Source organism: Prionailurus viverrinus, chromosome B1 (assembly GCF_022837055.1).
Source record: "Prionailurus viverrinus isolate Anna chromosome B1, UM_Priviv_1.0, whole genome shotgun sequence".
Taxonomy (NCBI): Eukaryota; Metazoa; Chordata; class Mammalia; order Carnivora; family Felidae; genus Prionailurus; species Prionailurus viverrinus.
This window is the reverse complement of record NC_062564.1, coordinates 171,388,458-171,409,977: the sequence shown is the minus strand read 5'-3', so window position 1 is coordinate 171,409,977 and position 21,520 is coordinate 171,388,458. Positions and strand designations below refer to the sequence as shown.

At 41.6% G+C, this 21,520-nt stretch overlaps 1 protein-coding gene across 16 annotated transcripts in view; it reads left to right on the top strand.

Moving 5' to 3' along the window:
• The window catches only part of LIMCH1 (LIM and calponin homology domains 1), a 332,785-nt gene that overhangs the window by 294,364 nt on the left and 16,901 nt on the right, over positions 1 to 21,520 (top strand). For 9 of the 16 annotated variants that reach the window (XM_047856919.1, XM_047856914.1, XM_047856917.1 and 6 more), the window contains 7 exons: positions 824 to 987; positions 5,444 to 5,549; positions 10,524 to 10,564; positions 15,344 to 15,424; positions 18,599 to 18,691; positions 19,568 to 19,672; positions 21,044 to 21,174. In XM_047856919.1, coding sequence (XP_047712875.1) covers positions 824 to 987; positions 5,444 to 5,549; positions 10,524 to 10,564; positions 15,344 to 15,424; positions 18,599 to 18,691; positions 19,568 to 19,672; positions 21,044 to 21,174 — 721 coding nt within the window. Of the gene's footprint in view, positions 1 to 823; positions 988 to 5,443; positions 5,550 to 9,683; positions 9,759 to 10,523; positions 10,565 to 15,340; positions 15,425 to 18,598; positions 18,692 to 19,567; positions 19,673 to 21,043; positions 21,175 to 21,520 lie in introns of all 16 variants that reach the window. The other 7 variants (XM_047856916.1, XM_047856911.1, XM_047856923.1 and 4 more) reach the window with 4 other exon arrangements.

The following is a 21,520-nucleotide window of genomic DNA, read 5'->3' as shown; positions in this document are numbered from 1 at the left end:
ATTGGGGCGCCTGGGTGGCGCAGTCAGTTAAGCGTCCGACTTCAGCCAGGTCACGATCTCGCAGTCCGGGAGTTCGAGCCCCGCGTCAGGCTCTGGGCTGATGGCTCAGAGCATGGAGCCTGTTTCTGATTCTGTGTGTCCCTCTCTCTCTGCCCCTCCCCCGTTCATGCTCTGTCTCTCTCTGTCCCAAAAATAAATAAACGTTGAAAAAAATTTAAAAAAAATAAATTAAATACCATTATTACAAATTTTAGCATATGCTTTTTCCAAATAGATTGCACCTCCACACTTTGATATGCCCCTCACTCTAGAGCATACCTAATTCTTCCATATATATCAGAGAACACTTTATTTTCACTGCATTATATATACCACGCACTCATTAACACATTTCAATTATGAAAATGTAACGGTTAAAAGGGGCATTGAAATTCAAAAGAAGGAGTCAAGCTGCCACTCAGTCATTTGGAAAGAAAGTGTCTATAAGTATTCTCTCATCCAACCCACCTACCATAATATTTTGTGTCAACATTTTGTCTCATGTCATGCTCTTCATATGGAAACTGACTCTTACGAAGAACTTAAGTTTTTCATGGTGGGCTTCTTTATGTGTCTTATGTTGCTTGATTTCTTTTTAATGTCTTGAAAGAGACTGGCCAATTCTGGCTTTCTTAGCCTCTTTATAACTCTCGTCACACTGTAATCCAACTTCTTACGGCCCAGGACAGGATACATATTGGATGTATTTCATGGCAGTGCAGGGGAAATGGTCCTTCATGGGATGTCCTTCTTTTTTATGTTTCTGAATGTAACTCCATTTCAGAGCCACAGCATTTTACAACAACTGTGACTCGGTCCAGCCCGACTGTGCCCTTTGTGGAGTTTTCCTCGAGCCCCCGACTGAAGAATGACGTGCCAGAAGAAAATGACCAGAAGAAGCTGGAAAATGAAATGAGTGGAAAGGTGGAGTTGGTGCTGTCACAGAAGGTGAAGTACACAGTGTCCAAATTAGTGTGGCTTCGTGTTGTAGCTGGCTTATGAAGGGAACTTACATCAGTGGCACTTGTTCATAATGAGGATTTATTTTCTCTCCGAGTCTATTCCTATCTTTAATCTGTATTTACTTCTTTTTTTTTTTTCAACGTTTTTTATTTATTTTTGGGACAGAGAGAGACAGAGCATGAACGGGGGAGGGGCAGAGAGAGAGGGAGACACAGAATCGGAAACAGGCTGCAGGCTCCGAGCCATCAGCCCAGAGCCTGACGCGGGGCTCGAACTCCCAGACCGCGAGATCGTGACCTGGCTGAAGTCGGACGCTTAACCGACTGCGCCACCCAGGCGCCCCTGTATTTACTTCTAAATGCAACTATACTACATGTTCTTTCTTTAAAAAAAAAAAAAAGAAATGCGTATAGAAAGATACACACATTAAGTCACTTGGGCTGCTATAGCAGCCACAGGCTGGGTGGCTTGTAAATAACAGACATTTACTTCTCATAGTTCTGGAGGCTAGAACTCCAAGATCAAGGTGTCTGGTGAGGACCCACTTCCCAGTTCACAGGTGACTTTCTTGCAGTGCCCTCATTTGTTGGGTAGTGCGAAGGAGCTCTTTTGAGTCTCTTTTTATAAGGGCACGAATCACCTCTTAATACCACTATCTCAAGGGTTAGGATTTCAACATAGGAATTTTGGGAGGCCACAAGCATTCATTCTGTAGCTATGCATTTTTTAAAACTTATATGTATATTTATAGTAATGTACCTGTAAATACATGACAAATCTGTCAAATAATATATGTAAACATATAAAAAATAATATATAAATTAAAAAATAGAAATAAAGCAAGAGAGGGCGCCTGGGTGGCTCAGTCGGTTAGGCGGCCGACTTCGGCTCAGGTCATGATCTCGCGGTCTGTGAGTTCAAGCCCCGCATCAGGCTCTGTGCTGACAGCTCAGAGCCTGGAGCCTGTTTCAGATTCTGTGTCTCCCTCTCTCTGACCCTCCCCCATTCATGCTCTGTCTCTCTCTGTATCAAAAATAAATAAATGTTAAAAAAAATTTAAAAAAAAAGAAGGCAAGAGAGATAGCCACTGAAACCTACCTCTCCTAGTAGCAATTGATACATATTGGTTTATATATATTCATTCAACATCTTTTAAATTTTATTTCAAATAATTTTTAATTATGCAGTTATATATTTAAAAGAAAAATGTAATGGGCCTAAGCTTGCTTATCTGCAGCTTACTAAATATTCTCTCACATTTACCTGTTTTATAGCAATGATACTTCTGATGCCTCTGGACTTGCACAACAAGGAAACTAGAAAATTATTATTCTGATATAATGAGTTTTAATGTCTTGTTTTTATTAAATTTCTTCCTTGTTTAGAGTCTCATCTCATTCATACTAATTTGGTTTGTTTTCAGGCACAGTCTCAAAGTCTTCGTCTTTATTCCAGTTGCTCTCAACCTCGGCTACCCTTTAGAATTCAAAAAATACCAAGCATGCTCCATATCAAATAAATCAGAATTGCTGAGGGAAGGTCCCAGGCATCTGTATTTTTAAAAGCTCCCCTGGTGATTCCAAGAGGGCCACCAACATAGACAACCATGGGCTTGCACACTGGCATACTGTATGTGGTGACATTCCAGCTTTAAGAATTAACCCTAAATTTGGATTGGACATTTTTACCACTTCTAGCTCGTCATTTACTCAGCCAGTATTGACTGTGCACCTACTCTACGCCAGGCACTGTACTAAACACTGGGTTTCAACAGCAAACAAGATACAGCCCCGGGCCTTATGGAGAGGACAGTGCTGTGTCCTAGGTAGAACGTCAAAAATGCCTATTGTCTTGATGCCTTTGGGGGATTTCAGACTCCAGTTATTCCTCATTTTTATACATGGAGGATTAAAGAATGGTCTAGAGGAACTAAAGTAGGAACTAAGCCATAGGAAAACGTTGGGGGCAGGCAGGATTTCCCACCTTTGCAGATTTGCCTTATCCACATGACGCTTGTAGCCATTATTTCATTTTTATTCTTCCAAATGAACTTTTTTCCCACTTAAGTCTAAACCGGAAGGAAAACTGTCTCATCACTAAAAAATATTTTTTTATGAAATGAAGTAAACACAATAACTAAAAAGTATTAATCTGCATATCTCATCTGCCTAACCTCATCTGTGTGGCCCATCTTTAGACCCCCAGGGTCATGTCTACCCTACTATGGAAAACACTGTTTTCAGGGGTTCTTAACTGTGTGTGTGTGTGTGTGTGTGTGTGTGTGTGTGTTTACCAGACCCTTTGGCATCTGGTAAACAGTATTCTCAAGATAATATTCTTTTTTTTTTTTAATTTTTTTTCAACATTTTTTATTTATTTTTGGGACAGAGAGAGACAGAGCCTGAACGGGGGAGGGGCAGAGAGAGAGGGAGACACAGAATCGGAAACAGGCCCCAGGCTCCGAGCCATCAGCCCAGAGCCTGACGCGGGGCTCAAACTCACAGACCGTGAGATCGTGACCTGGCTGAAGTCGGACTCTTAACCGACTGCGCCACCCAGGCGCCCCAAGATAATATTCTTAAAAGTATAAAATACACAAGATTACCACATTTTCCTACGTACCAAGTGCTATCAAGGAGATACACCCCTTAAATTCTGTTCTGTGGACTCCAGATTAAGAATCTCTACTAGTTGGTTAGCAGATGCAATAATGGTTTTGGATCCCAACGCTTTTTGTACGCCGTAAGAATCCCTCCCCTCTATTTTCCATCTGTGGAGTTAACACTTAGGAAAGAGGAGAAAGGTGATCACTGTGGTTGCAGCAGCTTTTGTCTTCTGACTTCTCTTGAGAGTGTTACCTTTATAAAACAAAGTGTTCATGCACATGGGCTGACCTTTTTACGTAGTGGTGATTTGGGGCATTTCTGCTAGTAACATTCATTTACAACTGAGCATCACTGAAACACTTTTTTTGTCAGTCTCAACTATGGAGGAAATGGTATAAGGTTAAGATTTGGGGCTTGTCAACTTTGGTAAGTCTAAGCCTTAGCCTTTGCTGCATATTTAACATTGAAGTTCATTGGGACATCTGGTTGACCTCTGTAATGCAGAATGAAGTGATTAACTATTTTCTTCAAGATTCCATTAGGGCCAAATATATTATTCATAAAGAAAAATAAAATCCTACGAAGAAGAAATTATAGGCATGAAATCATCCCAAGAACCAAATCAGAGATCAGCTTATGATGAAACAAATGCTCTACAGCCTGACTTGCCCTGTTTGCTATCAAGTTAGTCTACTGGGAACACAGCCATGAGCCAGAGTGAACCTGACCAAGTCCTGTAAACAGCCGAAAGGACACGAACTGATATAGCCATGCCCTTCCTTCTGATCTTTGCTCGGAGTCTACTGACTCTTGTTTTAGACATCAGTTTGGTTATCCGGTCTTTCAGCAGTTGATTGGAAGCAATAAGTCAGAAGGAAGGTGCTTCTTCCGCCCAAAGCCATTCAGATTGGGGAAAAACAAAATAAGATTAGATAACAATAAGAAGAAAACAATCTATTTCTACAAAGCAAACAGAAGAATTCATAAAGCTTAAAATTTTGAAACTATTTGCCATAAGGACAAGTGGTCTAATCTGCCTCAACAATCCCCTAATAGCACCATTGCTAGGACACTAGTGGATGGTAGTTATTTAAAACAACACTTCTTTGTCAACAAGCAAAATATATTGCCTTTAATGTGCTCTGCATAACTTTGTGGGAGGGTGGTGCACTGTCTTGAGAATAATGTCCACTAGAAGGTGATATTATTTTAATACTCAGCACTTACATAGTAAGATTTATTTTATCTTATGTGGAGCATCTCACTTTCTGATGTTACAAAATCAGTATTATATAGTACCAAGAAGAGGATATGTGGTTGATTGATCAGAAAATAGTACAGAATGGTGTATAATCCCGAAGATAGAATATTATCTTCTGGGTTTGGAGAAAAGTGATCATCATACTTCTATGCTCTAGTTTGATTTCTCTGAAAAAAATTGGCCTCTATATATTTTTTTAATGTTTATTTATTTATTTATTTATTTATTTATTTGAGAGAGAGAGAGAGAGAGAGAGAGAGAGAGAGAGACACACAGAATCCAAAGCAGGCTCCAGGCTCTGAGCCCAATGTGGGTCTCGAACTCACAGACCATGAGATCATGAACTGAGCGGAAGTTGGACGCTTAACCTACTGAGCCACCCAGGCACCCCAGGCCTCTATATTAATGTAGAAAACATAAAAGAGTTTTGGGGAAGGGGCAAAATTTTCCATTTAAAAGTTAGACATTTGGGTTTATTGACTTATGTAATAGCTATGGTTCTTAAATTGTATTTCACCTGTGCAATTTTTAATGGAAAATATTAGAATGTTTCTGTTTGTTGCCCGTGATCCAGGTGGGAAAGCCAAAATCGCCAGAGCCAGAAGCAACCCTGACGTATCCATTTCTGGACAAAATGCCTGAAACCAACCAATTACATTTGCCAAATCTCAATTCTCAAGGTAAAATGAAAGAAATATTTTATTAGCTCTGCCTGTTCTCCTGGGCCCATCTGCAGTAAAATATTCTTTATTTAAACATTTTTTTTTCAACGTTTATTTATTTTTGGGACAGAGAGAGACAGAGCATGAACGGGGGAGGGGCAGAGAGAGAGGGAGACACAGAATCGGAAACAGGCTCCAGGCTCTGAGCCATCAGCCCAGAGCCTGACGCGGGACTCGAACTCACGGACCGCAAGATCGTGACCTGGCTGAAGTCGGACGCTTAACCGACTGCGCCACCCAGGCGCCCCAAATATTCTTTATTTTAAAGGAAGACTACCTCCTTTATGTTAACATCCCTTTAGCCATGGTGTTTGCAAGAATCCGTGGTGGCTAAATTAAACAACTTCAGAATGGAAATCTGGGATCGCACTGTCTATGTGGCCCAGCCAGAAACCCAGCTACTGACACTGTTTTGTCAGCCCGGCGCTGTAGGCACAGTAGGACCTACACAAGTGTTTGATACCTTAAAAGAATTTTATTGGGTCCAAAATGTTTTTTAAAATTACAAAATAAAAGATCAATAACTTTAATAAAAAGTTTATCATCTTAATGGTTACGTCAACTTCATTAACTGTTAATTATCTCATCTTTACAAAATACTCATTTCCTTTGACAATTTGACTCCTTTGGAAGAAAATCAGATTTTCTTACTCCATAATAATTCCCGGGTGTGCATGACGATTACTGAGAAGTCATTCACAATCATAGGTTTAAACGTGTTCTGCAAACTCCCCAGGTAACTCACAGGCCATGTACAGGTTGTGAATTCACCCCTTTACTCTTTAATAAGAGTTCCACTTGAATCTCTTTATCCTTGTGAAAAACTCAGGTGCCCACAACCACCAGAAAGGAGCCTTAGGGGTGTGAACAGGATAGGGGAGTGTCCTGAGAATTCCCTGCCTGTTCTGCAAAACAGATAGACTACTGGGCATTACTGGTGTGAGTTCTCTCTCCAGATGTGAAAACAGCTAGAGTTTAGGAGGCAAGAGCGGTGAGGTTTCTTGTTTATCTTTTTTTAATGTCCTCTTCCCAGTACACTTTATAGATTTATCAGCTCACGCAAAGAGAAGATGGTACAGGGTCATTGTGGCTGGGGATTTATTTTTACTTTTTTCTTTTCAAGGATGGGCAGCTATTTGGGGCCACAATTGGCAGAATCTCGGTTGGCTTCCTTTAGCCCTGGTTGATGGCTGGGTGATAAGGTGGGCTCTATTTGTATAACAGGAAGTACTTTGGAGGGAATTAATTAGTACATACACTGATGATCTCTGGTTCCTTAATGTGGAAAAAAGTTCAATACTGCCTTCCAAGCATTTGTTTTAAATTTGTCGGCCCTACTGTCCTGAGGGGAATTGACAAAAATAAAGTCTTCTAACTGGGCCAGCAATTGACCATATTTAGACAGGTTTTAATCCTGCCCTATTTCTACCACTTTTTAATTGTGTGGAGAAGTAATAGAGAAAGGAAGTATATATTTTAAGCCATCTTAATTAGTTTTCTTGTCTCACAATGTTTTTACATTCTGTTACCTGTTGTGCATTTCAACTTTGCGAAATGTGCTGTTAATTAAGGGACTTTACATCATGCTTTATCTAAGTTGAATGATAAAAAGTAAAATTTAGTACCACTAGAGAATTTCAAAAATTAGTCTTCAAGATAGAACTATATTCGATGTACACTTGTTCTGTACTCCTGTCCGGTTCACGGAAGCTGTAATGACAGCTGCAGGCTCTGGAGACAATGCTTGGGTTTGAATTCTTGCTCATCTAGTTCTTAGCTGTGTGATCTTCCCCACCAAGATCTCCTAATCTCTTATCATCACCTGTAAACTGTAAAATGGAAACAATAGTACCAACTTCATAAGAGTTTTGGAATAATTAAATGAGATAAACAAACAAAAAAAAAAGTGTTTAGCTCAATACCTGCCCCAGAATAAGTGCTAATAATATAATCTGGTAGTTTCAGAATAGTAGGAATAGAAGTACAGAGCAAGATACCAGGCAATAATAAGATATTCCTTTTTAAATTTATTTTTAAATGTAATGTAATGTACTTACATATATTTTTGAGAGAGAGAGAGAATGAATCCCAGGCAGGTTCTGCAGTCAGTGCAGAGCCCAACACAAGGCTCAGTCTTACAAACTGTGAGATCATGACCTGAGCTGAAGTCAGGAGTCAGATGCTTAACCAACTGAGCCACCCAGGTTCCCAGTAATAAGCTCTTCTTAAATGCTTGTCTTAAAATACGAATGGATACTGTAAAGATATGGCTTTAAGCAGTAATTTTCAAATATGAGTACATGCCAGGGTTCCCTACAGGATTGGTTAAAACACAGGTCCCTGGGTTCCATTCCTACAGTGTCTGAGTAGGCCTGGGCTGGGGCCAGAGTATTTGCATTTCTAACAAGTTCCCAAAGGTGATGTTGATGCTGGAGATCCAGAGACCACACTCTGCAAACCACTGACTTGAAATATGTGTTTTAATTGCTGACCAAAGACATTGTCAAGAGATATAAAAATAGCAGTAATACTTTGTTCACAGTGAATAAATTCCTATCTTCGAGAAGAAAAGGCCTCTAATAAATGTAACCTTAAAAGACAGAATTTGTCTTAAATTGGGAGGGGAGAGGGGGAAGTATAGGGCTTTGCCCAGATGTAAAAAGTCAGAGGGAGTGGGAGATACGGGCTTCCAAGTATGGAATGAGTAAGTCACCGGATGGAAAGAAAGTACAGCTCAGAGAATACAGTCCATGGTATTGTGACAGCGTTGTGTGGTGACAGATGGTGACTATACTTGTTCTATGTGTATGTGCTATAGCATACTGTATAGAGTTATCCATCACTGTGTTGTGCATGAAACTAATGTTGTGCATCAGTTGTACTTCAATTTAAAGGAAAAAGTCAGTGGAACTGTGTAAGTGACTAGTCTGTGGTCACACATCAAGTCCAAAGAAGCTATACATTTAGGATCAGGAATCTTGGAGCCATACCTAATACTCTCTCCCTTAGACAATGATATCTCCCCCATTTCTACAAACTTGTATGTTTATAGACTGATTTACAGGCTACTGAAGATCTGGTGGTGGGCCCTAATGATATTTCACAGATTCCCCGTAAGTGCGCACACACACACACACACACACACACACACACACACAGGGAGTCTCTTTTTCATTTATTTTTCTTTTATTATTTAAAACAAAATTTAATGTTTATTTATATTTTTGAGAGAGTGAGCATGAGCAGGGGAGGTGCAGAGAAAGAGGAAGACACAGATTCTGAAGCAGGCTCCAGGCTTTGAACTGTCAGCACAGAGCCCGACGTGGGCCTCAAACTCATGAACTGTGAGATCATGAGTTGGACACTTAACCAACTGAGCCATCCAGGCGCCCCATAAGTAGCCTTTAAATAATCTGAAAACATTCACAGAATACATTTGAAGGTGACAGTTTTCCTTTTCTCAACTATCTCCCAGCAGTTCAAAGATATATTGGTGTTTTGGGAAAATACGTGCACATTTTAAAACTGATGTCTTTGAACTGAGAATGATGTGAGAGTTGCACAGGGCCCAGTTTAAGGATGTAAATGCTGACCGTGAGCTTGTGTCTATACAGACAGACATCTACACATCCTTTTGCTACACACATGCATAACTTTGGCCTCAGACTTCCATACATATGCTTTATAAAGGATAGAAAAGAATCATTGAACTCATCTCTGCTGTCTTTTATACTTTCCCAGGGTTCTCCAAAAGCAATTTAAACTGTGCGTTTTGCTCTTGCAGAGCGTATCATCCTATCATTTGAGATTTAACTTTTAACAGTATCACCATTAAGTATGCGCCTATAAAATTTCACCTAACGCCAAGGAAGACCAACCACGGCAGGAACTGTCCCATTTCTACTGGCTTTTGTCCATGTCTTCAGGTTTTGTATGAGTTTTATTGGGATATTTTGTACTTTAGAGTCCCTCCTTCTCAACTCTTGTATCGACTACAGCCAAACGTCCTTCAGTACTTGAGAGCGTGGTTCTATCCAATTCTCACCCCGTCCTCATGGTTTTCTGTTTGTTCTGTTCTGCCATCTGATCTAGAGTCGCCTGGCATTGCCAGTGTTCCGCTTAGAGTTCAGAACTCTTGGCGACGTTCCCAGTTTTTCTCCCAGTCAGGTAAAATGCATACTGGGTAGCTGTATCTCTTTTGTGCAAAAATCCATGTTGGGGGCAGCCGATACTGTCTGGTATTCTTCTTCATTTCTGATTTCAGAAAAAAAAAATGCTTGTTTCTGACACACAGTTAGCAAAGAGCTGGTTCTTTGGTAACAGTACCAGTTATACTAAAATTGGAAGGAAATGCATAGAATTTTATTTTGATTTTGAAAATCTAAAGACATAATATTCAGCTCTTTCTTTTTAAAAAAAAAAAAAACAAAAAATAGGCATTCAAAATCATTTTTTCTGCTCTTTTTTTTTTTTTTTTTTTTTTTTTGTAAACAAAGGTTAGAAGTATTTGCCAGGAACCGGTAATGGTTCTCTTGTTAACTGTGTCCCTCTCTTTACTTTCTGGATGGTGTCTGGCCTCTCCCTGTATGATAATTCTCCATGTCAGACAGTGAGGGAACCGGGCAAGCAAGCTGGAATGCAGGGGGCATTAAAAACCAGCACCTATAATTTTTGCTTCTTATAGTCTAGTCTCTGGTGCTAATTGATGTGATCAATCATATGACACTGGTCATAACTCCTTTTGGTGATGGGTACAAATTGCTTCAAGGGTCTGCTTTGTTATGATCTTCTAATGCTCTTGGCTTACCAAAAAAAAAAAAAATTGATCTAAGGCTGACATAGGAACCACCCTCCACTCAGAGGATCAGAGAGATACACTGTTAGCAGCTGCTTAATCTTCTTTTTTTTTTCCTTTTCTTTCTTTCTGTACAGTGGATTCTCCAGGCAGTGAAAAGTCACCTGTAACGACACCTGTAAGTAGCTGTGTGATTTTAATTTATAAAGTATTTGATTTGCTTAAAAAGAATTCAATCAAAAATGGACTCTAAATGATTATAAAAGAATAATTAAAAGTCTTGTGTAATGCTCTCCGGTGCAATGTGAGGAAAGACATTATAGGGGTGGTTTATCCTTACACAGAGTTGTGATTTGCCTGGAAACAAAATGGTAAGTGAGTTAGGAAAGTAAAATCTGATGAAGGTGACCATAGGAATTAGTATTAAAACATGCAGCTCCTATCAGCATTCGACATCATTGTTTTAACCGAGGGTAATACTTCAATACTTGAAATAGTGTACTGTCGACAGACAGGGCGCAGCTAAAACTCCCTGGGAGACCCACGCTGCCCCTGTTCACTCCTTTTCACAATGAGTATCTTGAGTAATATTAACTGTATGTTTAGTTTTCAATATTTTCTTTCAATTACATCAAAAAAAGTCATTTGCTAAAAGTAAACATTACGACACATGATGCTGTGGCAACCGCTTGCTGCTGAATTGTACGTGAACGCTCTCTGTAGACCTGACTTTTCTCTGAACTGCGTGTTCCCAGTGCTGGGCCTGGCACCTTGTTCAGCCTCTGAAACTCCACTGGCTTTGGAGACTTCCTCGATGGCACAATCAACTGTAGCATTTCCCCGGAGCCCCCAAGGTGTAGCCACATGATCACCGTTGCACCTCTGATTCCAGATTTACTAACATATGACCCTGCAGATGTTATATAACTTCTTTGGACCTTATATTCCTTGATTATGCAATGAGATCATAATCTCTCCTTTCAGGATGTTGTGAGCTTTAATCGAAATAATTACATGAAGCCTCTAACACAGTGCCTGATCCATGAACAAATCCTCCCAGTGGCTAATCCAAAAGGCCCACCATAGCCAATAGGAATTCTTTTTTTTTTTTTTAATGTTTGTTTATTTTTGAGAGAGAGTGTGTGCAAACGGAAGAGGGGCAGAGAGAAAGGGAAGCAGAGGATCCGAAGCAGGCTCTGTGTTGACAGCAGAGGCCAGTGCGGGGCTCAAACTCATGAATCGTGAGGTCATGACCTGAGCTGAAGTCAGATGCTTAACTGACTGAGCCATCCAGGGACCCCGCCAATACCAATTCTTATCTATAGGTACATTGTCGCACTCTGAGAAGTCCTAAGTGTCTGTGCAGAATGGGGAAGGGTCACACAGCCCTAAGTATTTCCAGCCACATTCCAGAACTAGCAACCACTTGTGCAGGCTGAGTCTCCATCCAGTACTGGGAATCTTGAGTTTCTCAGGAAGCTGGGTATACTCCCGGTGCGTGGGAACCCCCAGAAGGATCCCAGAGGTGGCATCCTTGGCACATTAAGAGTATACGAAACACATTGATTTCCATCTTAATTTACATGGGAGCAACAGAGTCATATTGTTCTTGTACCCCTAGGCAGGGGTGGAGGGGAAGGGTGCCCTGAAGAGATATGTCCTTATTTCTGGTTTATGGAAACTAGAACAAGAAAGAAACAAATTACTGACCTATATAAGTGAATTCTCTGAAAATACCCACCCAAATTTGACATTCTTTCAATGATAGCTCTTCATAGAACAGAAAAATAAGTGACATTTGAAAATAAGAGAAGCTTGAAGAGGAACTAAGCTTGGATTATGCTGACCTCAAAAGATGAGAACGCTTGCAGTCAGACTTGGAGTGGCCTGGCTCAGCGTCTAGAAAGGGGAGAGAAGGAGATGCATTCCTTGGCCTGAGGTGATTCCATCCATTTATTCAACAAACATCTGTTGAAGGCCTAAAAGTGCACGGTCCTGGGATACTTAGGGGGATAAGGGGTCCTCTCTGCCTAGGAAACCCCAGGCCAAAGAAAGTACAGATTTGTAAACAGATAAATTATAGAACAAAGTGGGCTAAATGCTCTTCATTCTGACTTTCTCTAGCAGCTTTTAGATCTCTTTTATGATAGTTATCACACTGTCTTCTGGTGTCATTTATACATTGGTCACTCCTTCACAGCCACCCTCCCCACACACTCAGTTGTGAGCTCCACAAGGCTGGGACCCTTGGCCAGCTGGTATCCTCACCTGGCCTACACTGGTGCTCAGCAAATAGTCACCAAAGGAAGGAGCAGGATCACTTTGCTTTCCCTTTTGTTTATCACGCAAGTATCTTCCTCTTTATCTTTCTTCCTCTGAAGACACTATTTTTGTCTTTCTTTTTAACAAATATTCCCTATTTTCTTCTGTGTTCAATCTCCCTACCCCACACTGCTCCCTTCTGTCTGCTCACACTTTACTTATTCTTGCAATTACTGCCTGGTAAAATCTGAAAATTGAATAATTCCTAATTGTTGTTCTTTTTTCCACCATGATTGGACAGACTCTCCCCACTGGACTCCCTATGGCTTTGTTCACAGAACCACACCCTTTTCCTTAAAAGACAAAGAAGGGTCATTCCTTCGAGAGGTGTTCTGAACACTTAAATGGCTTCTTAGTTTTAGGAAAATGCCAAGTGGAGCCAACCTTTAACACTGTTAATTCCTAATTTATTATCTGGAATCCCATTTGGATGACATTTTATGATCATCCAAGGAAATTTGGGAAATTTTGAATTATATACAGTTAAATATCATAAATAGCTTTTCTCCTGCATAACCTGTCAGAGCCTTTAGTTTACCAATCGCAGTATGAATCCCAAGAGTGGTGTGTAGGAAATACATTCCCCTACCTGATTTGCCCACCTTTCCTTGATTTTTTTGTGGGTATCATCCTAACCATTTGCCGGTACCATAGCAAGAGTACCAATGGAGGCTCACATTTCATGTGTCTACATACATTAAAGTTATAAATATTTATCTTGTTATAAATCAAGCAACACCCATGGCTGGCCTGCATTCTCAGCCCGGAGACACTTCCTTGGCCCAGCTCAGCCCTTGTCCACCTAAGTGGTAGCATGGATCTGTTGGGGGCAGGGCAGAGCCGAGGGTGAGCTGGCCCAGGTGTCTTGGGCAGTAACTAGACCCATGTAAGCCTCGGACAGAACTGACCCTGTCCAGCTTCTCAGGCAGCTCAGGTAGATAGATTCTGCCTGCTGCCCACCACCCCCAGGCCCTCCCCCCCTCTCAAATTCCACCAGCCTCATCTTGCTTTTTTTTCTTTCTAGATTCCTAGACAGTTCTAGGTGCTTCCCCAAACCAGCCCATCAGAATAGAGGGAAGGGAAGAAGCACAGTTAGTGGGGAACGTGGTTTGCTTTGGCACCTCCCCTGGGTGTTGGGAGAGGCCAAGTTTTTTTTTTTTCAACGTTTATTTATTTTTGGGACAGAGAGAGACAGAGCATGAACGGGGGAGGGGCAGAGAGAGAGGGAGACACAGAATCGGAAACAGGCTCCAGGCTCTGAGCCATCAGCCCAGAGCCTGACGCGGGGCTCGAACTCACGGACCGCGAGATCGTGACCTGGCTGAAGTCGGACGCTTAACCGACTGCGCCACCCAGGCGCCCCTGGAGAGGCCAAGTTTAAATGCCACCAGTTTCCCAGAGGCCAGCTGTGATCTCTCTTCCCCTGTGGACCTCCTCCGTCTTGTATATTGTGTGACCCGGTTGCCCACTTTGGTTCTTGCATCCTTCTCCCGTTATTCCCATTCATTTATTGCTGCCAAACCCTTGGCATTCATTGCTGCTCACAAAACCCTTAAAAAAAAAAAAAAAGTCTTTAAGTTTGTATGTTGGTTATTCGGCACCAGGGCAGGGACTCCCTCTTGCCTGAATCACAGGTGATGCTGGTGAGCATTGGTGAGTTAAATAACCCACTTTAGAGACAGCTGTGATGGAAAACCAATAGCAGCATAAAAGATGAGTTTTGGGGGCTCCTGGGTGGCTCAGTCGGTGAGGTGTGCGACTTCGGCTCAGGTCATGATCTCACTGTTGGTGAGTTCGAGCCCCGTGTCGGGCTCTGTGCTGACAGCTCAGAGCCTGGAGCCTGCTTCAGATTCTGTGTCTGACTCTCTCTCTCTGCCCCTCCCCTGCTCGTGCTCTGTCTCTCTCTCTTAAAAATAAATAAACATTAAAAAAAAAAAAAAAGATGAGTCCTATAGGGGACACCTCGGTGGTTCAGTCAGCTAAATGACCTTGATTCAGGTCATGATCTCACAGTTCATGAGTTTGAGCCACTTATGCTGACGGCTCAGAGCCTGGAGCTGCTTCAGATTCTGTGTCTCCCTCTCCCTCTCTCTGCCCCTCCCCCACTTGACTCTGTCTCTCTCAAAAATAAATAAACATTAAAAAAAAAAAAGATGAGTTGTATAGTATGGCAAACACCACTTCTCACAAAATACAGTTCTGCTGAAATAAGCATTCCGATTTGCTTGGACCAGGATCGATACGCAGAATGAGTATCTCATGCTTAGAAGCGTGCATACATTTAAGAGATCACTTCTATTTTTTTTTTTTTAATTTTTTTTTTTTTTCAACGTTTATTTATAAGAGATCACTTCTAAAAGAAATGAAGCCAAAGCCTTCCCATGCCAGGGGCTAGTTACTTCGTGTTTTCATTAGCTGCAAAAAGGTTCACAGATCATACCAGCTTCCTGGAAGTAAACCAAAGAGGAATTAGGATTAAAAAGTGGTTTCCGGCAGCAAAGAGGGTCTTTAAGACATGTGGAGGCTTCAACTTCTGTATGTCGGAGTGCCAGTCTGTAAGCTAACTGCGTCCCTTGCCCCGTCCTGGTCTTGAGGACGTGGCTTAGTTCTGATCGTGGTTTTATTTTCTAAGCAGTTTAAATTCTGGGCATGGGACCCAGAAGAGGAACGTCGGAGACAGGAAAAATGGCAGCAGGAGCAGGAACGTTTGCTCCAGGTAGGACTGGGCTCACTGCTTTGTTATTTTCCATTAGATGATGCTCTCATCGTTACTGTTAAATGAGTTTTTAGCACAGGAAAGCGTGGAATTGGATTCTTCTCAGAAGTTGGTGAGCCTAAGGCCATTCCCTTGGTACCAGTGCAACAGTGTCCTGTGTCTGATTCCTCCTGCCAGAGTTTACACTGATGAACACAATGAAAAAGCATTTCACTTAAAAAAAAAAAAAAAAAAAAAGAAAATCCAAGGGGGCACCTGGCTGGTTCAGTCGGTAGAGCATGTGACTCTGAATCTTGGGGTTGTGAGTTTTAGCCCCACGATGGGTGTAGAGATTACTTAAAAATAAAATCTAAAAAGAAAAAACCCAAGTATTAGGGGCCAACCCATCCATTCATCACCTCCTTAGTTGCCACTCAAATTCCAGTCCAAGTAGCAGTGGGGATGAATGATCAAAAAACTCTTTGGTAACATACATGTGAAATAAAATGTGGCCTGGGTCTTGTTCCTTCAGTGGAAATGTTTGCTCCATGTTTGAGTAAAGGCGGCTCATTTTTAATCCTAGAAAACTTTTGGGAGTAAATTGATCATGGTGCTGCTTGTTCCAAGCCAGTTTTGTAGAGTAGTGAGGATTCCAAAAGTAACCTACTAATCTTAGAAACTAACCTGAGTACTTGCATGTGCCAAGAACTGGCATATTTGTTGGTGCTTGATACATCTAATTTAATCCTCATAAAACTCTTCAAAGTATGCCTTATAGTCCAAGTATGCAACTGAAGAAACTAAGTTTCAAAGAAGTTAAGGTCAGACAGCTAACAGTTGTTGAGCCTGGTTTCAAATACAAATCTGTATGAGTTTAAAACTCATGTTCTTTCTGCTGTATTCCAACTAGTGCTGATTTTACCAAAAGAGCATAAAGAAAAAGAATGTTAAACCTCATGAATTTTGATGACTTTAGGCTGGTGTGTTTTACTTCTTTTTCCTTATCTTTTTGCTTTGACCGCCACTCTTGGCTTAATTCCCAGGGGCTGGGAGCAGGGGTCAGTTTAGATAGTTAATTATAGTATAGCTTTAGGTCTGCCAGTTAAGTTTAACACTTTTCAAAATTGCACAGGGTTAAATCTTTAACCCAACGTGCACAGGGATAAATACCCACATATTAGTGAGAACCCAGATTGAGCAAAGTCCCAGAACTGTGGGGACTTTCAGGTCCACTGGGAGACCCCAGACCAGCCATGGGCATCTACTGTTCCCTTGGAACTCAGATGCCCATTGCCCAGCTAAGTGGTGAACAGCTAAGAGTCAGAAATCCCACAAAGAAGACAAGCAAGCGTGCTTCCCAGGGTGGCACTCTGTCACTTACAGTCTCCAAGGAGGCCACCGTTACAGATGCAGACATACGTGTTATTCTTATCCCACCAAATTGTTACGCAGCATGGCACTGCAGGGTTGTGAGCTTTGGGGCAAGGTGCCTGTGCGAGCCTGCCGGTGTGGGCACGTGTGTGTTCACGCATGTGTCCACACGTGTGTGCACGTGCTGGTGTGTGTACACGTGTGTGTTGGTATGTGCTGGTGTGTGTGTGTGTGTGTGTGTGTGTGTGTGTGGCATAGATGTATGGCATCTTTCACTCCCTCACTCAGTTCATCCTCCTGGTGAGGGGAGGATGTGATGTGAGCTCCTAGAACCAATAAGCCTAAGCTTTGCTTGTTTTTCAGTTTCTGTTAAGTGTTAGAGTCTGTTGCCTCTCTCTGAAAGGCCCCTAAAGTCCCTCTCAGAAACTTTATAAGATTAGGTTTTGATAACAACATTTTTACCTAGAGTTAAAAGCTGGCCATGGGTTGGCCAACAATGGCTTTTCCAGAACATTAATAAGAACATCAAGGCTCCAGGCAATCCCAGTAGAGCCCTTTTGCTCCTAAGATAATGACATCACAGGTGATACCTGGAGGAAATCTCAGTGCCTTCTCCAGCAAGATAGAAGCAGAGTTGTTTTAGCCTCAGAGAGAAGATTGACAGTAATTAGACTAAAATATTCGACTGTGTGTGGTACACTTCAGTGATGCCGTTGTCTCTGGCATGTCACAGACACCATTCCCAAGACATCTGGGGTGTCAGCTCCCATTTTAGGCACTAATTTTAATCTCCATTTATTCATTTCTTCTAGTCAGCTGTCCAAGGGACTCCAGGCACATTTTTGAAGCCATCCTTATTCAGAGTGTTTTTTTCCCCCAGAAGTGGTGACTGGTGTTGTATTGTTTCCGAAAACAGTAATGGCAGTTCTGATGCTGGAGCCTTCTAATGGGCTGTTTACAAGCTACTCTTAATTCAGAAGTTACTTAAACCTGGGAAGATTCCATTCCGGGAGAATGGCTGCAAGCAAAGAGTAACTCAGCTACTCAGCTAATTATCATCTTGTCCACTTTGGACCTTTCTGCATTGTGTGTCTTGAAACCCACAAGGTTTTGTTGTTGTTGTTTGGTTGGTTTCTGGTTTGTCTTTTTTTTTTTAATTTTTTTAACGTTTATTTATTTTTGACACAGAGAGAGACAGAGCATGAACGGGGGAGGGTCAGAGAGAGAGGGAGACACAGAATCTGAAACAGGCTCCAGGCTCTGAGCTGTCAGCACAGAGCCCGACGCGGGGCTCGAACTCACAGACCGCGAGATCATGACCTGAGCCGAAGTCGGCTGCTTAACCGACTGAGCCACCCAGGCGCCCCTCTGGTTTGTCTTTTATCAGACCCTCTCAGTGGCAACATATTTCTCTTAGTGAAATGGCAACACTCCTCTCTGAAGGGCTCAGTAGAAACAAACCATCAGTTTAGTCTACCTCCCAGGACAAAAACCAAGTGAAGGAAGATCTTACAGTCTGGTAGTCCTTCTATCCTTTCTCTTTCCATAAGCAAATGTCCACTCATATATCTGAAAACAATTCTATAGCACACCAACAGCAGAAAATTGTTGCTCTCTGGTAGGATTTTTAGGCTCCTAACATGTTGGGAGTACCACAAAATAGCATTCCCCTTTTGCTGTGTGAATGGATTAGACTCAGAATGTCGTAGCAAGATAGTCTTGTGATAAATTGTTCACGGTGGTTTAGAGGTGGGAGAGAAATGTCCCAGTGATACACGTGTGCCACGGTCAGTTCAAGAACTATCTGTGGGAATTCTGTAACAGGAGAGATACCAGAAGGAACAGAACAAGCTGAAAGAAGAGTGGGAAAAGGCTCAGAAGGAGGTGGAAGAGGAGGAACGCAGATACTATGAGGAGGTAGGAAATTCCCAAGAAGGAATTTGACTTGTAGTTTTGATTCCTCAGATTCTATCAATGCATTTTTTTTTTTTTGTCCGTGGTACCTGTATGCATGCGGCTGTGTCTGATTCTCCTTACCCACAGCCGAGCCCTGTCTACTTCTCTGAAGAGTCATCTCCTATAGACTCTGAAAGACCACAATTCCCCCCAAATATAGTTTGTGGTAAAAGGCATGTTGAGTCACGGTCAGGGGTGACAATATAATTTTATCTTTTCTCTATGCAGAGAGTCAGATTCTTGACTTACCTTAGAGAGATGACATGAAAGTATTTATTTGTGGGTTGCTTTGAGGAAAGCATGTTTGGGAGTAGTCAGTTCATTTGGGGAGGATGATTTTGGTAGTGAGGCTAAGTGGATCCTTCCCACTGCATTCACTGTATGGCACTAGAGAGATTCGGAGGGAGGAGAATTTGGTTTTGTTTGTCTCATTTCTTTAGATGAACAAACCAGACCACATTAGAGAATTAGAAGGGAGCTACATTTAACGTATATTATCTAAAATTTGTTTATGATTAATTTTCTGAATTTATCTTTAATCATTTTTCTGCATAATCTGATCCCTAAAATCATTTCCAATTAGGCTTCTTGAATCAGACTAAGTAATTCACAAAGACTTTGTTTTTCTAAACCAAATGCTAATTTCTAAATCGTTGCCCATAGAAAATGTTATCTGATTTACATGCTTTTGGGAAATAATACCTTTTGTTTTTAGTGCCCTGCTTCTTTGCACATAATTCCAATATTCTTTTCCTAAAGTTCCTTAATGAAATTTTTCTCATGACAAATATGATTTTATATTTTCTCCCTGTCATTAATTCCTATTCTTCCCTTTAGGAGCGCAAAATAATTGAAGACACTGTGGTTCCATTTACCGTTTCTTCAAGTTCTGCAGACCAGCTGTCTACGTCTTCCTCTGTGACTGAGGGCAGTGGGGCAGTGGTGAGATCACAGATTAAAAGCAATTTTTGAGGGATGCCTGGGTGGCTCAGGTGGTGGAGTGTCCGACTCTTAACTTTGGCTCAGTGATGATCTCACAGTCATGGGTGTGAACCCTGCCTCAGGCTCTGCAGTGAGCATGGAGCCTGCTTCAGATGCTCTCTCTCTCTCTCTCTCTCTCTCTCTCTCTCTCTCTGCCCCTCCTCTGCATTCTCTCTGTCTCTCTAATTAAAAATATAAAAATTAAAAATAAAATCGGGGTGCCTGGGTGGCTCAGCCAGTTAAGCGTCCAACTTCAGCTCAGGTCATGATCTCGCGGTTTGTGGGTTCGAGCCTCGCTTCGGGCTCTGTGCTGACAGCTCGGAGCCTGGAGCCTGCTTTGGATTCTGTGTCTCCCTCTCTCTCTGCCCTTCCCCTGCTCATGCTCTGTCTCTCTCTCTGTCTCTCTCTGTCTCTCTCTGTCTCTCTCTCTCAAAAATAAATACTTTAAAAAAAATTTTTAAATAAAAAAATAAAAATAAAATAAAATCAATTTGTGAAATGAATAAACCTAAATAGAAGTACTAAACAATAAGGCCAAGTTTCTTACTGGTTTAAATCCAAGACTGGCTATTTTCCTGGAATCATGTCAGCTACTATGTGGCCACGGTCAAAACTCCAGAGACACTTCCTAGGGAGCAGTAAAATCATTACTGGGGCCATGTCTGCTCCCACAGGCTGGCAACCAAAGTCTCTCTGCACTGGCTGGCAAGGTCCTGATTAGTGGAGCCCCGTGCTGGAATGTCCTTCTTACTCCCCATCATTCACTTCTTCAGTAGACATGTATTCCTCTCTGCCACACCGTACGTTCCTTTGCACCACATAGTGGCAACAGGATACCAACAATATGCTCTCCCACCAGCTTCCATGAAAGTTGCTTCTAACTCACTCTTCAGATTCCACATGAAATTTATATGTGTCTTCAGGGGCTGGAGACAGCCTAGAAAGGCAGGTCTACCTCCATATCCTCCCAGTAAGATGGTGGAGATATGGAACTGAAGTCATACCAAGACTTGAATAGTCCGTAATCTGTGTAAAAAAAAAAAAACCCATAATAACTCATGAGCACTAGAAAGCCAAGACTCCTCTGACTTTATTTTGAAAGGTGGGTTTTCTAACCAGTTCTCTTTCATGATAACTATCGAGAGAGATCCAGATTACACACTTATTTCAAATCACTGGAAATCAGTTACCAATCAGTTAAATTAGACAGTTGTTTTTTTAATTGTAGGCAATGTGATTGAAAAAATGTTTCAAATATCCCATGGCCAGAGATGAGTGTTGTCCAGTGTGTTTAAAAACTATATTCAATATTATCCTTGTTTTCTCCATTAGAATAAAATGGACTTGGAAAACTGCCGAGAGGAGGAACAACAGATAAGACAGAAGAAACCAGTCCAAGGGGACAAAAATGATTTATTATTGCTCAAGACCAAGGAAGGTCATTCACTGGAGGAAAAGGGCAGGTATGAACTGTACCAGGCTGTCCATCTAAATGTGCAAAGCCAGGCTCTGCCCATTCGCTCCCAGAAAGGGTACCCATTTCTAATGCAGATCATATTCAGCCTTGAAATTATCATTCCAGTAATACATTACATATTGCTTAAACACATTCTAATAGCTCTGAAGTCAGTCTGAGGAAGGGGAGATAGTGTAGATCGTCAAAGGAACATGCTGTCACTTCAAAGCTCCAAATCTAAATATCGTTCACCTGAAATGGTTAATGTGTCTGGAGGGAGGGAGGTTGAAATGAGGCCCTAGGGTCTTACCCACTGTGGTTTTACTGGACTTTGCCACTATCCTCTGAGGTGC